Raw genomic sequence first — 17294 nt, 5'->3', positions numbered from 1 at the left:
GAATAATAATGAATTGTCTCTGGAAAAATATTTAATAATAACCAAGAAGCTGGACCAGATTGCTTCTAGAGAAAGATTCTGATTTGAGGGGTGGGGAAGGGCGTGATGGAGTCAGACTGCTTGCTCATATTTGTCCTTTCCGGTGTTCTCTATTCCTATTCAACAAGACAAGAGTCCATTTTTAAAAGGGACCAAAAAATATCTTCAAAAATAACTTGTGAGTGTGGTTCTGTCTTTTGTAATTTTATCTTTGTTAATCTTGTCCCTTTGCCAGGGAGCACAAAATGTCCATGGATCATAGTGCATTTTGCTTCTGGTTTCTAGATACTTGATCAAAATGCTACTTTAAAAAATGTCATTTTTTCCTAAACATGTAAGGATCTGTTATGTTATTTTGTACTTTGAATGGGACAAGAAGATTACTTCAAAGTTGCTAGTATAGGATTCAGTCTTAAAAATGGGGCTTTGTGGAAGCTGTTTTTGCTTTGTTTTGAGTAAGCAGTCTGTCGCTGTGTATTTGGAACATTAATCATAACTGTAGTTTAGGGGGTTATATTTTATAATCTTTGATGTAACTGGAGTAAGTTTAGGTTTAGTTATCAAACTTTTTTGACAATATGCACATTTGCTGACTACTTAGCTGAAAGATTCTTGGAAGATTTCTTTATTCATTGCAAAGTGTTCTTGTATCTATTGCTTAACCTTTCTCTAAGAGGTAGGTAGATGCACATGCACAGATTTGTCTAGCCTTTAAGAGAGCTAGCAGAAATCCAGGATCCAGATGTAGTAGTCATGGGCAGTATTAAATTCACAAATAATACTGAAAATAACCTTCATATTGCTGAGTTCAGATGAAAATATGTAGTTAAAAAATTTCCTACATGAAAATTGACTTCAGCCTTTACACTTGCTAGGATTAAAACATATTTTCCCAGTTATTTTGCAAATGTATGATCTTTGTAACACTAGGGGTGTTAATGAAGGTTAATAAAAAGGCTGTGGTAATTTTACAAGGCTGTTAAAAACCAGATAATCTTTACAGGACTTCTCAGTGTTCCCTATGGTGATGTGTTATGACTCATCCAGAAGGGAGAACACAGTTCTTTAATCTTCTTTTCACTTAATCTGTTGCTCTAACAAGATAGATAATGCTTTGATCCTCTCTTCTCTCGAGAAAAATACAAGTTCCTAAATTATCGATATTGTCACATTATGATTACCTCTATTTTGGAATGTCACCTGATAACACTAATTTGTGTTACCAACATTTAGTAATTTGCAATTGAATGAAGGAAGGGTATTATGAGGCTTGTTTAAAATCATGTTTTTTTTTATGAGAGTTCTGATGTGGTAGGCTTCCTGGTCCCCAGAATTCTCATATATCTTCCCCTGTTCTGCAGAGAATTTTTTATGACTTATTAGGATATATTGAATATTATAAAATTAATGATACACATTAAGAACTGGGGAAACATAAGATAGGAAGAAGTGTTTGGTTAGTCTGGCAACCGAACCTGAGAGGACATGGAGTACTGCAGTGGAGGAAGTCTTCAATGGCTTTATAATACATTCACTCCTGTGATTCATTCAGCAGTTTCTTAACACCATCTCAGGACAGCTTAGTAAGTAGCCATAAGTAATGTCTTTACAGCTATGGTGCTCTAGCAGTTTTCTGAGCATAAACCTTAGGGAAAAGCCCCTCTCATGCTAATTTTTTCATCCTGATACCTCTCACCTCCCCTCATTCTTTGTTCAGGCAATCACAACAGCGTTTTTTACACAGCTCGAATGCAGTCTCCTTGTTAGTTTATGTGCTGTGGTACAGTCTTGCCAACACTGTAGAACCTTTGCATTCAGTATTACATTGACTTGCTTATTTAGCCCTAACCCTTTGGTTCCTTTATATCCTATCAGTTTTAACTTTGGAGTAGAAGTTACATTATTGATACCATGTATGCAAGAGACATTGATAAATACTGGCATTTGAGAGTCTGAAAACTAAAGTATAATGGAGATAAGAATGAAAAACAGTGCCTAAGGATTGAACATAAAGATTAGGATGAGTTACTGGTATAGTCTGGTTTTGATGGGCAGCTCTTCTTGTGCTCTAATTTGGAGTAAGGTTAGAAAATTTCTGCTTGAATTCCTTATTCTCTAAACCACTACCATAATGCAAATGCTTTTTAGTTGTAAAATTTCTTTGTATTTTTTCCCATTCAGGGGTTGTCATTTCATTGTCTTGATGGGTTTTCTTTAAAGGAAAAGTTATAAATTTTGATGAAGTCCAATTTATCTATTTTTCTTTTCTCACTTAACACTTTTGTTACATAATCTAATATATTATAATCTAACACCTTGAAGATTTGCTACTATATGTTCTTACAAAAATTTTTCAGTTTTAGCTCTTATGTTTAGGTATATTATTCATTGTGAATTAATTTTTTTATATAGTGTGAAGTAGAAGTCTAAGTTCATCCTTTGGCATGTAGGTATTCGATCATTCCAGCATGGTTTATTGAAGCCTATTCTTTACTCATTGAATTGTCATGGAACCCTTGTCAAAAATCAACTGACCATATGACCCACTAATTGCATTTCTGGGAATTTACCCAAAGAAAACAAAATCACTAGTTAGAAAAGATATATAGATAGTTCACAGAGAAGATATATAGATATATATATATATATAGATGTATGTATAGAAAAGATATATACATTCCTATGTTTATTGCAACATTATTTACAATAGCCAAGATAAGGAAACACCCATTGATAGGTCAATGGATAAAAAAGATATGATACATACATACAAAAGAATATTACTCTATAAAAAAAAGGGGGAAATCTTGCCATTTGTGACAACATGGATGGACCTAGAGGGTATTATGCTGAGAGAAGAGAAAGACAAATACTGTGTAATTTCATTTATATGTAGAATCTAAAATAGAAAACGGGTGAACAAGCAAGCAAAACAAATAGATTGCTAAACACAGAGAACTGACTGGTGGTTGCCATAGGGGTAGAGAGTGAGGGATGGATAAAATAGGTGAACAGGATAAAGAGGTACAAACTTCTAATTATTAAGTAAGTCAGTCATGGGGATGAAAGTATGGTAGGGAATATATTCAGTATTGTAATAACTTTGTTGACAGATGGTAACCATACTTACATTTAGTAATGTATGTAATTCTTGAATCATTGTTGAACACCTGAAAACAATATATTGTATATCAATTGTGTATTTCAATTTTAAAAAATCAATAGACCATAAATGTGAGAGTTTATTTCTGACCTTGAATTCTATTCCATTGATCATTGCCTACCTGTATAGGAGTACTACAACATCTTGATTACTGTAGTTTTGTAGTAAGTTTTGAATTTAGGAAATGTATATCTTCCTTTGTTGTTCACTTTCAAGAGAGTCAGGCTATTCTGGTTCCTTTGCATTCCCACAAATGTTTTACGCTCCATTTCATTGATATCTGCAAAAAAGGATTTTGAAATCTATTGCATTAAATCTCTAGGTGGGTTTAGAATGTGTTGCCATTTTAACAGTATTACATCTTCTGTTTATGAACATGGGCTGTCTCCGTTTATTTATGAGATTTAATTTATTAACAATGTCTTGTAGTTTTCAACAAGATTGGTAGATGATGTATTTGTATGACCATCATTCTACTTCATCATTTTACAACGTGCAGTCTGAAAAGGTTACTTGACATCAGTTGCCCTTAACATTTTAAGTCTCCAAAAACAGTGATCCTCAACTTGTTTGCATGGTAGAGTCACTTCTATCTATCAATCTATCAATGGGTGTTTCCATATCTTGGTCATTGTAAATAATGTTGCAATAAACATAGAAGGGTATATATCTTTTATTTATTTTTTTTTAAGGTTAATTTTTTTTTGCTTTTGTTATCATTAATCTACAATTACATGAAGAACGTTATGTTTACTAGGGTCCCCCCTTCACCAAGTCCCCCCCACAAACCCCATTACAGTCATTATCCATCAGCATAGTAAGATGTTGTAGAATCACTACTTGTCTTCTCTGTGTTGCACAGCCCTCCCCATATTATACATGCTAATCGTAATACCCCCTTTCTTCTTCCATGCCCTTATCTCTCCCTTCCCTCCCATTCTCCCCAGTCCCTTTCCCTTTGGTAACTGTTAGTCCATTCTTGGACTCTGTGAGTCTGCTGCTGTTTTGTTCCTTCAGTTTTTCCTTTGTTCTTATACTCCACAGATGAGTGAAATCATTTGGTACTTGTCTTTCTCTGCTTGGCTTATTTCACTGAGCATAATACCCTCTAGCTCCATCCATGTTGTTGCAAATGTTAGGATTTGTTTTCTTCTTATGGCTGAATAATATTCCATTGTGTATATGTACCACATCTTCTTTATCCATTCATCTACTGATGGACTCTTACGTTGCTTCCATTTCTTGGCTATTGTAAACAGTGCTACTATAAACATAGGGGTGCATCTGTCTTTTTCAAACTGGGCTGCAGCGTTCTTAGGGTAAATTCCTAGAAGTGGAATTCCTGGGTCAAATGGTACTTCTATTTTGAGCATTTTGAGGAACCTCCATACTGCTTTCCATAATGGTTGAACTAATTTACATTCCCACCAGCAGTGTAGGAGGGTTCCCCTTTCTCCACAACCTTGCCAACATTTGTTGTTCTTTGTCTTTAGGATGGTAGCCATCCTTACTGGTGTGAGATGATATCTCATTGTGGTTTTAATTTGCATTTCTCTGATGACAAGCGATGTGGAGCATCTTTTCATGTGTCTGTTGGCCATCTGAATTTCTTCTTTGGAGAACTGTCTGTTCAGCTTCTCTGCCCATTTTTTAATTGGATTATTTGCTTTTTGTTTGTTGAGGTGTGTGAGCTCTTTATATATTTTGGATGTCAAGCCTTTATCGAATCTGTCATTTTCGAATATATTCTCCCATACTGTAGGATACCTTTTTGTTCTATTGATGGTGTCCTTTGCTGTACAGAAGCTTTTCAGCTTGATATAGTCCCATTTGTTCATTTTTGCATTTATTTCCCTTGCCCGGGGAGATATGTTCAAGAAGAGGTCACTCATGTTTATGTCTAAGAGATTTTTGCCTATGTTTTTTTCTAAGAGTTTTATGGTTTCATGACTTACATTCAAGTCTTTGACCCATTTCAAATTTACTTTTGTGTATGGGGTTAGACAGTGATCCAGTTTCATTCTCTTACATGTAGCTGTCCAGTTTTGCCAGCACCATCTGTTGAAGAGACTGTCATTTCCCCATTGTATGTCCTTGGCTCCTTTATCAAATATTAGTTGACCATATATGTTTGGGTTAATGTTTGGAGTCTCTAGTCTGTTCCATTGGTCTGTGGCTCTGTTCTTGTGCCAGTACCAAATTGTCTTGATTACTATGGCTTTGTAGTAGAGCTTGAAGTTGGGAAGTGAGATCCCCCCTTTATTCTTCCTTCTCAGGATTGCTTTAGCTATTCAGGGTCTTTGGTGTTTCCATATGAATTTTTGAATTATTTGTTTCAGTTCATTGAAGAAAGCTGTTGGTGATTTGATAGGGATTGCATCGAATCTGTATATTGCTTTGGGCAGGATGGCCATTTTGACGATATTAATTCTTCCTAGCCAAGAGCATGGGATTAGTTTCCATTTGTTAGTGACCTCTTTAATTTCTTTTAAGAGAGTGTCTTATAGTTTTCAGGGTATAGGTCTTTCACTTCCTTGGTTAGGTTTATTCCTAGGTATTTTATTATTTTTGATGCTATTGTGAATGGAATGGTCTTCCTGATTTCTCTTTCTATTAGTTTATTGTTAGTGTATAGGAAAGCCACAGATTTCTGTGTGTTAATTTTGTATCCTGCAACTTTGCTGAATCCCGATATCAGTTCTAGTAGTTTTGGAGTGGAGTCTTTAGGGTTTTTTATGTACAATATCATGTCATCTGCAAATAGTGACAGTTTAACTTCTTCTTTACCAATCTGGATTCCTTGTATTTCTTTGTTTTGTCTGATTGCCGTGGCTAGGACCTCCAGTACTATGTGGAATAACAGTGGGGATAGTGGGCATCCCTGTCTTGTTCCCGATCGCAGAGGAAAAGCTTTCAGCTTTTCGCTGTTCAGCATGATGTTGGCTGTGGGTTTATCATATATGGCCTTTATTATGTTGAGGTACTTGCCCTCTATACCCATTTTGTTGAGAGTTTTTATCATGAATGGATGTTGAATTTTATCGAATGCTTTTTCAGCATCTATGGAGATGATCATGTGGTTTTTGTCTTTCTTTTTGTTGATGTGGTGGATGATGTTGATGGATTTTCGAATGTTGTACCATCCTTGCATCTATAAGGAGATCTTTTGCAAAAGGAATAGAGCATGCCAGGACAGAGTCGTGGAAGTAGTTTTATACTGTGACAGTGATCTGACTTTCATATCCAGTGTGGAAAATTTGAGTAACTGAATGAAATACATGAACTCTTGATGGTCTTTGAGAATTAGTATCTATTAGGCCTTGGACATGAGCAAATATTGTCTTTGAATGAATGAATGGTGGTTTGATGGGAGATAGCATTGAACCTGGAGTTGAGTATCTGGGTAGTTCTTCTGATATGGTAAAGAGCTAACTGGTTGTGTGACCTTTGGGAAATGACTTAACTCTTAGTTTCTGTTTCCATGACTGTAAGAATGAGGAGTGTGGCTGAATAATGGTTACATTCCTACTCAGACCTAAAATGCAGCATTCTCTCTTTCTCTCCTCTCACAATTGCACCTAGCTTGACTTTTAGTCCACAGAGAAGGCTGTAAAAATCTCTCTAAGTGACTCTACCATGCAAACAAGTTGAGGATCACTGCTTTTAGAGACTTAAAATTTTAAGGGCAACTGATGTCAAGTAACCTTTTAAGGCTCCATGTTTTAAAATGATGAAGTAGAATGATGGTTATAGAAATAGCAAGAATGAAATAATACACGTTACTGCATTTTATGGTTTATGGAGTAATAATTCTGTATATTAAATCTTTGAATCTGAAAAAAAGTTGTCTGAAACTAAAAAGGTACTGTCACCTCCATTTAGCAAAGGGTGAAATTGAAGTTCAGAAAAATTAAGTGACTTGCTGAAGGTCACTGTGCTAATAAAAAGTGGAATCTGGGCTCATAGACACCAAGAAGGGACTAGTGGTTACCAAAGGGGAAGGGTTGGGGAGGGAGAAGGAGATTAAGGGGCACTGTAATTCTCAGTCACAATATAGGCAGGTCACGTGGAAGACAGTACAGCACAGAGAAGACAAGTAATGACTCTGTAGCATCTTAACTATGCTGATAGGGCCTGCAATGGGCGGGGGTGACTTGATAATATGGGTGAATGTTGAACCACTGTGTTGTATATGTGAAACCATCATAAGATTATATTATATATTAGTGATACTTAAGTAGAAAAGAAAAAATAGAATCTGGGACTAGAGTCACATGTGGCACCATTCTTATTAGACCATCAGTTAGGATTACATAGGATAGATCTCCAGAATTTTCAGTCCTTTCCTTTATGTGTTGCTTGTCTTTTAAATGGGGTAATTACCTACTTAGGAAGATTTATAAGGGTTAATAATCTAAAGCTTGGTCCTTATTGCTCTTTAAACTAACAACTTCTTAAAAATATTTCACTACACATTATTCAGTTATGTGTGTCTAGCCATTAATAGTAAGGGAAAACAGATTGGGTGGCACACAGGGTGAAATTAATTTTATAATGTAATAATCACTTGGCTTGTGTTCCTTGGAGGTAGATGTTGCAGATACACCGAGAGGACGCATGCATCAGTTTTCCCTCGTGTTAATGGTGATGGTTTTGATTTGTTACGCATCCCTTCTCATGTAGCCACCTCTCTCCCCATATCCTGCTTTTTCTTTTTCTTTTTTTTCAGTCAGTTTGGAAGAGATCATTGATGGGCGCTGTCGTACTTCGCTGTGTTGTGCTGCATTCACTGTGCTGTGCATTTGCTTTCATATATAGGTAGAACAGTCTGGAGCAATCACTCTTTGGTCTCTGTGCCTGTGGTTCCTATTATTAGCCTGTGAATTCATGCCTTTTCATGCCTTAGTATTTCTGATAACTAGCTAGTTAATCATCAGTGAGCTAGGCTTTGGAAGTGGTGCTTTGTGGTTGAGTGACTGTGAAGGCTTAATTCTCTCCTTCCTCTACCTTTAAGAATCTAAGAACTGGGTCTTTGGGGAAGTGCTGTGTTTCACTCTTCATTAATCTTTTCTTCTACCTGTCAACTTTTGACTTTTGTGGAAATGTGGGACAGAACATCTGTGGTGGTCTTACCTGTTTTGGGAGAGAGAACTCTGAGTATTCTAAGAATGATCACCTTGAGAAAGACTGTTTCCTTAAGTAACTAATGTTTTTAGAGTAAATATTCAACATTGTCTATTCCTATTGGTTCACTGTGCTTTCTCTCCCTTTAGCCCCCCAGGTTCGCCCAATAGTCTTGGCTACTTCCCTACAGCTGCTAATCTTAGCGGTGTCCCTCCACAGCCTGGCACGGTGGTCAGAATGCAGGGCCTGGCCTACAATACTGGAGTTAAGGAAATTCTTAACTTCTTCCAAGGTTACCAGGTCAGTAGCTTGAAGAAGAAAAATTCTCAGTGCCCTTATTACTTAAGTTGATTTGCCTAAAGAATGCAGCCAGGAAAGAAGCCGATTCTCTGAAATTCCTGTGTATATATGTGCTAATAGATGTACCTTGGAGGCAAAACAAACGAGTCAAAGTCAAGGGCTACTTGTCAAGGACTGTCTTCAGATTCATCCCTCTGACAAGGTTAGGGCTTTTCCATGCAATTTTAATGATTTCAATATAATCTATTGCTGCCTTTTTTTTTGAAAACTGAGCTACTTTGGGAAAGAAAGCTCTTTGCATCTGGAATAGGATTGGCCAAGGCATTTTCCTAAAGTCAAAATTCTTGACTAACAAAAAATGTACTTACACATGGAGTTTAAGTTGAGTCTTTAAAAAGAGGTCTTTCTGCCTAACATGGAAAAAAAAAAAAGGAAGCTCTGTGAATCTTTAGATGATAACTCCTTAAAATGAGCTGTGAGAAATTCAGTGTGAACCTTTTATGAAATTATCTGTTAATTCTTGTGAAACTGATATTTATGCTTGCCAGCGTTTTCCACCACTGCCTGTGTCTATCTTTTCTGACTTAAAGGATGAGATGTTTCTTTTTAAGAGCTCTCTAACAGTGAGCAAAATCTTCTTGCCATCTCATCTGAGCAGACACATTTCCTTCCTCAAATCACATAATTACCTAGAACCCGAACTCCTTTCCTGCAATGTCTAATAATCAGTCTCTTGCAGGCTTTTTGTTGCACTAATAGCAAAAATTGTCTTTTCTCTTGGAGCTGAACTTGTGTCTTCAGAGTTGAGAACCATTTATAGGAATAATCATCAAATTCTAAAATAGCCCTTGAGCATTTATGGTTCAGCATCATAAGAGCTGTGCCTTCAGATGCTTTTTCACTATTATAATGGGTTTACAAGCTTGGTATCCGTGAATCATGCAAGGTTGTAGAGCTCAGCTAAAATGATCTCAGTGGAGATGCCCCAAACCTACCAAGTTACCATAAGGGCTTTTAATATGCAAAGGATATTTTCTGGCAAGTGAAGAAAGTCTATGTTTGATAGTGAAAAACTGAGTTGAAGGTGGACAGAAGTTATGTTTTGTTACTGCCTGGTTTAGCACATTCTTACCAGAAGTAAGATTTATCCCTGGGGGATACATTTACTTCCAAGACCCCCAGTAGATGCCTGAAAGCACAGATAGTACCAAACCCTATATATATATATATATATATATATATATATATATAATCAATTAGGTGCAGTAAGAGATGAACAGCAATAACTAAGAAAACAAAATTTTAACTATACTATAATAAAAACGTGAATATGTTCTCTCTTGCTCTCAAAATATCTTGGTGTATCGTACTCACCCTTCTTGTCATGATATGAGATGATAAAATGCCTATGTGGTGGGATGAAGTGAGGTGAATGATGGTAGGCATTGTGAGATAGCATTGGGATCATCTTCTTCTGGACAGAGGTTGATGGCAGGTAACTGAAACTGTGGAAAGCCAAACCACAGATGAAGGGGAACTACTGTAAATACTACTGTAGACTTTGCCTTTTTCCTAAACAATTATGCTGCCTGTTGGAAGCCCTTGCAGGGGTAAAAACGTTACTGTCCAAACTTTGTATCTGATTCATTAGGTAATAAAACAAATAAAGAATCTTAATGAAGGCTATTGAAAAACTTGCTTAATCTCCAGAGAAAACATTTTTAGTTTTGTATTTTTCTCCCTTTTCCAGTCTTAGAAAGTACAAGCAAGGTTTTGGGTTTTGGTGGTCAGCCGAACTATGTGTGTTTGTTCGGACTAATTAACTTTTACATTCACACGGAATAGAATTAAGCAGTCATTCACATAAGCTGTTTATAAGATTAAGCAAAGTTGTTCTTACAAAGAGTTCTGTGGCTGGCTTTTCTGGGTCTTACCCTATCACAAACAAATGAGAGTGGTTATTTCTAGATTTATAACTAAAAGAATGACATGCTTCAAAATCAAGATAGAATAAATTTAGTTAATTTATCTTCTAGTAGCTTCTAGGGTGTCATTCAAGGTTGGAGTAGTTTTCTGATGTAATCAGAAGCACAAAGATTGTACAAAATTTTTTTCATCTCAAAGCTATTTGGCCTTTTCTGAAGTGCTTGGAATTTATTAACTCAATCAGTGAATTAGGGTTACATAGGAACTTCAGTTATCCAACTCAGTATATTAAAGATTCCAATGTCTTCCTTCAGTAATTTGAGCAGTTACAGTGCATGCATTCAAAATCTTTTGTATTTGATCTAATTTCATATCAATTACATAAAAGCTCAGATTTTCTATTGTCTCAAGAGTCCATACTTTTTTATTTTTTTCTGTTTCCGGTTAATTTGATAAGTACTTAGGATTCCAGATTCTTAGGTACAGCTTTGTTGGAAGACAAAAGCAGTGTATGGTTATTTGAAAACTGTCTTCTCTTAAGTGTATTCTGTGTATATTTTTACCTGTAGTCTGTTTATTGTTGTTGCTGACTTAATGGGAGTGGATTTCATTTGATTTCTGGTTATTTATGATTTTCATATAATCATAATTTATTTACATAATAAAGCAAATACTTGGTAATGATTAGTTGAACAAATGAAATCTCTTTAAGGTTTCTGATTCTATCTTTTTAAAAATATATGTACCTTGATGTAATATTGGCATATATCATTTTCTATAAATGTTTAAATATAATATTTGGATATGTGATTCCCCTACCCTCTCAGCAAAATTCCATCTATAAAACTACTCCAGCTTAATTTTTCCAAGCCTCTTTTGTGGTGGGGAGGTATAAAGCTGGAAAGGGGGAGGATTTACAAAAATGGGAAGAAGTCTGATGGCCAAAGCAAAATCTGCAATCTTGTAAAGTTAAAGTACCTGAGTTAGACCCATTTTGATAAATGAGATTAATAGAACAGTGACTGAATTTATGAAAATAAACTACCATAAAAATTTTGGGTAGTGAGAATGTCATTCTTATCATGAAAATAAACCTGTGTCTGTATTTTAGTTCGTGGGCCTCTTATTCTGGTGTCCTTATATAATTTTTTAACTTTTTAATTTGCTCTTTGTATTACCCTTTACTTTCAGTGGCTTTGATTTATCAATAATGCTAGTTTTTGTTTCTCCTCAAAGTACTGACTTTAATCATTATCTCTTTGGACACCTCACTGCTAAGATGTCTACTTGCTGCTCTGCTGGGAGAATTAGATTAATATTACAAATACATTAATACTATTTAAAGTTCACCAAGTTGTTTGGAGATACTGGCTTTATTGTACAATACCTTGCAAATAGTTAGTGTTTAAATATTTGGTATCTAGCTGTGGTGTCATGGAAACTGTCCTATTAGCAACATCTGAAGTATTTAGTGGTGTTTATTGTGATACACCACTGTAAGAAAAAGGTTTTCTTTCTTTATCCATGTGTTAATCTAACTTCCCTCCTAGAAGGGATTTTTATGGTATTTACATTAAGTAAGAAATAAATTCACATTAAGTAAGAGACATAGACTTGGGATTAGCAGTTAGGTATATGGCTCATACCAGTGTTAATTTGTTTCCTATGGTCTGATGTCCTATAATACTTTTGGTAGATCAATACTAACCATCCATAGTGATCATTTGTCCGTCTTTTGATCCTGTTTGTTTTAACTTGCATTTTAGTATGCAACCGAGGATGGACTTGTACACACAAATGACCAGGCCAGGACTCTACCCAAAGAATGGGTTTGTATTTAAGGGCCCCAGCAGTTAGACCATCCTCAGAAAAGAAGGTAAGGTGCTGTGATGTGAGTTAAATTTTAAAGGGCCAAACCAACAGAGATCAAGAATCTGAATGTATTTTTTAGGAGTCAGGTGAGAGGTTCCCTCTCTTCTTTAGTATGATGTAAGAGTGCCAGAAATCCTGGCAGAAATGGAGACTGAAATTATAAGCTTGTCGTCTAAGTAAATAGTATCTAAGCCACATTTGTATGGCTGGATAACAGTTGTATGTTGTTTTGAGGTAAGGGGAACCTTTTACATTTGGAAATTCATTTGCTGCATTTCATGTGGAATACAGGTTGGATATGTTTTTGTTTGTTTTGTTTTTTAATTGAGGTAAAAATCAAATAATCATTTTAAAGTACATAGTTTGGTGGTATTTAGTGTATTCACAACATTGTGCAACTGCCATTTCTATCTAGTTCCAAAACATTTCACCATCCCAAAAAAGAACCCTGTTGTACACATTAAGTAGTAGTTCCCTCTTTTCTTCCCTATAGACCTTCCCAACCAACCTGCTTCCTGTTTGGATTTGCCTATTCTGGATGTTTCATATAAATGGAATCCTACAATATGTGACCTTTTTTGTATCTGCTTCTTTCACTTCATATGTTTTTGAGGTTCATCCATATTATAGCATGTATCAATACTTCATTCCTTTTTATGGCTGAATAATATTTCATTGTATGGATATACCACCCTTTGTTTATTCATTTATCCATTGATGGACATGAGTTGTTTCTACTTCCTGGCTATTTTGAACATTTATGTACAAATACTGAGTACCTGTTTTTTAAAAAATTTCCTTGGGTATATATCTAGGGGAAGAATCACAAAGTTACATGTTAATTCTATGAAATTGGGTTTACTTTTTTTTTTTTTCCAGTTTCCTTTTTAAAAATATTATGGCAAACTATACATAGCATAAAATTTACTATATTAACTATTTTTAAGGGTACAGTTTAGTGGCATTAAGTATATTCACATTGTTAGGCAACCATCATCACCATTAGCCCTAGAACTTTTCTATCTTCTCAAGCAGAAACTATATATACATTAAACAGTAAGTCCCCATTTCCCTCTTCCCTTAACCCCTGGCAACCAACATCCTACTTTGTTTCTGTGCATTTAATTATTCTAGGTACCTTATAAGTGGAATAACAATATTTGTCCTTTCATGACTGGCTCATTTCACTTCACGTAATGTTTTTAAGGTTTATTTGGGTAAACTGTTAAATGTGCTTCATTCCAAAGTGATTGTGAAGCTTGTGTTGCATGAGTTTTTCCTCATCTAAAATTAAATCTAGAGGGAAGGAACCCTTGATAGTTTCTGATAATAGGTTCCTTTCCTTCTTTGTGTTACTCCATTATCTTTTCTTAAAGGATACTAGCTTACTGTGTGAGGTTCTTCAAGCAATGCAGTTATAAAGACATGGTCAGGAATTCGTGTGGCTTATTCTTTTTTATTTGGTTTGTTGAAAATGTTCTGCTGTCCTGTCATTTTCGAATTTTGTTACCATTTTCATGGCCAGCGACCCTGTGGGCTTCAACCATATGGATTCTAAATTGGAAATGGGTTGCCGGTACAGTGTTTTCCTTGAGAAATGGCAATTAGACTCTTAGCCTTTCATTCTGAAGCTGTAGAAACCACAGTTCTGGGTGAGAAGTGATGAGTCTCTGCCATTTTCAGTGAGGTTTTAAGATGCCTTAATAGTACCAAGGAGCTTCATGCCCAGACACTTCATAGGGGGAATGAGGTGTTTTCTAGTTTAGCTCACAATAGTGAGAGCACAATATTCTAGCCTGTTGATACTCTTTTTGGTCCATACATTCTTTCACTGTGTTCTTTTTTCAACCCTTTAAGCTGTCTGTGAATTTGATAAGCATACTGTATATAATTTAAACTATATATGTAAATGAGTATATTAAACAAGAAAAACTACAAATGGAACCTTTTGATATTACATTAGAAATGTCCTAGATGGACTACCCACTACTCAATACCGCTAATTAATTGTACCTTCTGTTTATGTGTTTGGGGCCATGATAGAATAACAAGGTGCTTTGTTAAAATCCATGTTTGCATTTTCTTATTCTAATAACATTAGATTAATCTGCCTTTATGTGAGAATTTTTAAGAAGTCACAAGGAGTACTGTGTGAAATACTTAACATAAGTTACCTCATTTAATTATCTCAACAAACCTGGGAGGTAAGGATCACAAAAGTATTGTGGGCTCATTATAAAGAATTTGGAATATATAGACAGGTACAAAGAAACTACTAACAATCCTACCATCCAGAAATAACCATAGTGAATATTACCTTTCAGGTTTTATTTGATAGGCCCTTGTGCAGCTTGGGACCTTGTGACTATATATTTATATATTTTCCCCCCCATCCATATCGATATCAAATTCATGATCACCAGCCATCTTTTACACCAATAGAGTGGCTTATACTCTTAAAGCACCATCTATTGACAGTGTCATTCAAGCTCACCACAGCCATGTGAGGGAGCAGGGCATGTGCCCACGGCTCCATTTGATAGAGGAGGAAATTAAACTCAGAGAGGTTAGACAACTTTCAGAGTCATTAGCTAATGACCAAGCTGACAAAGACACATAACTTCCAGCTTCAGTCTTGATGCTTTTTTCCATTGACCGAATAATGGCATGACAGAGTCAGTGCTTGTAGTGAGCTGAATGGCCCCAAATGTCCACATCCTCATCCCTGGAATCTGTGACTATTACAGGTATACCTCTTTTTTTTGGTCAGAAATTACCCCCAACAGCTCACAAGCTATTGAAGTTGCCCAAGAAGCCCTCCATGGAACGAGGTTTGATGGCTGGCTGGAAAAAGTGTCCTCAGAGGACCGGAGTTCCCATCCCCATACCCGTACTCCCCTGCCCTATCCCGCCAAGCTCCAAGGCTCATACTCCTAGGATCTCAAACTCACAGGGTTAGCTCATAAGTCTGTCAGTAAGTGCTTGAATATAATTATATTTTACATACATATGGAGATGACAGCTCTTTAGAGGTGTTACTTTCTGGCTCTGTAAAATGGGCATAAAATCACTTCCAAACATGTGATGTAACCCTTTTTGCGGGGTGAGGTGAATGTAATGAAATGTAATCAAGCTTTACAGTCTATAATGTTCTCTCTCTCTCATATGTATAACTATTTTGTAGCTATGATTAGAATAATCATTGTAGGGGCAAGATTTTTAACTATTATATTCCAGGCATTATTCAGAGTTCTTGAGTTTTCCATTAATATCCTTTTTCTATCCCGTGATCCAGTCTAGGATTCCATGCTGCATTTAGTTGGCCTGTCTCCTTTGTATCCCCTGGTCTGTGTTAGTTTCTCAGTCTTCCCATGTTTTTCATGACCTTTATAATTTCAAGGTATACTGCTTTTGAGGTATTTTATGGGCAGTCCTTCTGTTTGAATTTGTTTGATGTTTTTCTTGTGATTAGACTGGGGTAGTAGGGTCTAAGTAGAACACCATAGAGGTGACATGCCCTTCTCATCACATGACACCCAGGATACCATACCCACGTGACATCACTAGTGATGCCTATCTTGAACATTGGGTGAATGTCTTAGGCCATTCAGGCTGCCATAACAAAATCCCATGGACTGGATGGCTTATGAACAACAAACATTTCATTTCTCACAGTTTTGGAAGCTAAGAAGTCCAAGATGAAGTGTTTACAGTTTCCTTTGATTTTGGAGGGGGAAACTTGTGTCTGTACTGGGTGTTTTTTAAGGTGCTTGTAATGTGTTAAGGCTGATCTTGTCACAACAGCTAAGTTTTATGCAAAGAAAAAAATATCTCATTTGGCAAATATTTTTACATCTGGCCTGTTTAGTGTAGAGTCTGAATTACTTTGTGGAGTGAAAGTGGTCTGTCTTTTGTAATGCTTCTTTTTCTGAATCAATAGAAAGACTGGTACTTTAGTTTCTGGCTAAAAAATTCAAGATGCCTCGGATAAATAAGCAGCGTTCAAAATCAGACAAGATTTCTCTCTTCCAACTTGAATTTATTGTAGTGGGACTAGAATAGCTAAATAAATGCTGATTCTATTGATTTAAATGACAAAAAGGCTATCAAACTTCTTTGATAAAATAAAACCTGTAACTCAGATTTTTTAATCTTTTATATAAAGAAGAAGAAACTTCCTCTGTTCTAACAAAGAAATCTCACAAATGACTTACCCTTTTCAGAAAAGAGATGTCAAATTTTGCCATGAGGAAGTAATATATTACAACTAATCAGAATTACAGGCTTCTTGAGGGGTTTAGGTTCATTCCATAGGACATAACACCACCTGGTGAAATTCAGGTATCTTAAAAGACTTCTTTTTACATGGTACTTTTAATGGCATTTTAGTACAAAATAAAACATTGTATGTTTTAACACAGATCTTACTAGAAAGGAGATTTGTGAATGTTTACAACCATAACTTCAAAATTGTCTGTGCATAATAGTGTTTACTTTCTGTAGCTAAAAGGGGATAGGAAACATTTTCTCCTTATCAGTCTGAGTCTTTTTTTGCTAGCAGCTAGGCGTCTGCAGTTTCATTGCTAAACGCTAAAATTCCATTGGATACCACTGGGATTAGAAGGCAAGTCCAAGAAGACTTTTAATTTCTTAAAGCCTTTTCTACATTTTCCCAGACTGTGAAGGTATAATTTGCTGCATTTACACTAGTTGCCTACTAGAATAATAATGAGCTGGGAATGGGGAGGGTGGAATTCATTGATTTTGATAACAGACAGGCCCCGGGTTGACCTGCTGGGCTGGTTATAAGGGCTCACTCTCAGCCAGACTGTCCGCGAGATACCCTCAGCAACTCTTGGCTTACATCCTT

General features: G+C 36.0%; 1 protein-coding gene across 14 annotated transcripts in view; it reads left to right on the top strand.

The window, feature by feature from the left end:
• ESRP1 (epithelial splicing regulatory protein 1) overlaps positions 1-17294 on the top strand; it is a 56003-nt gene that overhangs the window by 35574 nt on the left and 3135 nt on the right. For 7 of the 14 annotated variants that reach the window (XM_036875153.2, XM_036875143.2, XM_036875138.2 and 4 more), the window contains 2 exons: positions 8476-8626; positions 12319-12428. The exons of 3 other annotated variants lie outside the window; for them this stretch is intronic. In XM_036875153.2, coding sequence (XP_036731048.2) covers positions 8476-8626; positions 12319-12409 — 242 coding nt within the window. In that variant the 3' untranslated portion in view covers positions 12410-12428. The remainder of the gene's footprint in view (positions 1-8475; positions 8627-12318; positions 12429-17294) is intronic. 4 more of the 14 variants (XM_036875179.2, XM_036875205.2, XM_036875229.2 and 1 more) reach the window with 2 other exon arrangements.

Source organism: Manis pentadactyla, chromosome 3, assembly GCF_030020395.1.
Source record: "Manis pentadactyla isolate mManPen7 chromosome 3, mManPen7.hap1, whole genome shotgun sequence".
NCBI classification, from domain to species: domain Eukaryota; kingdom Metazoa; phylum Chordata; class Mammalia; order Pholidota; family Manidae; genus Manis; species Manis pentadactyla.
The sequence above is the reverse complement of the archived record's forward strand: the minus strand, read 5'-3'. Positions and strand labels throughout refer to the sequence as shown.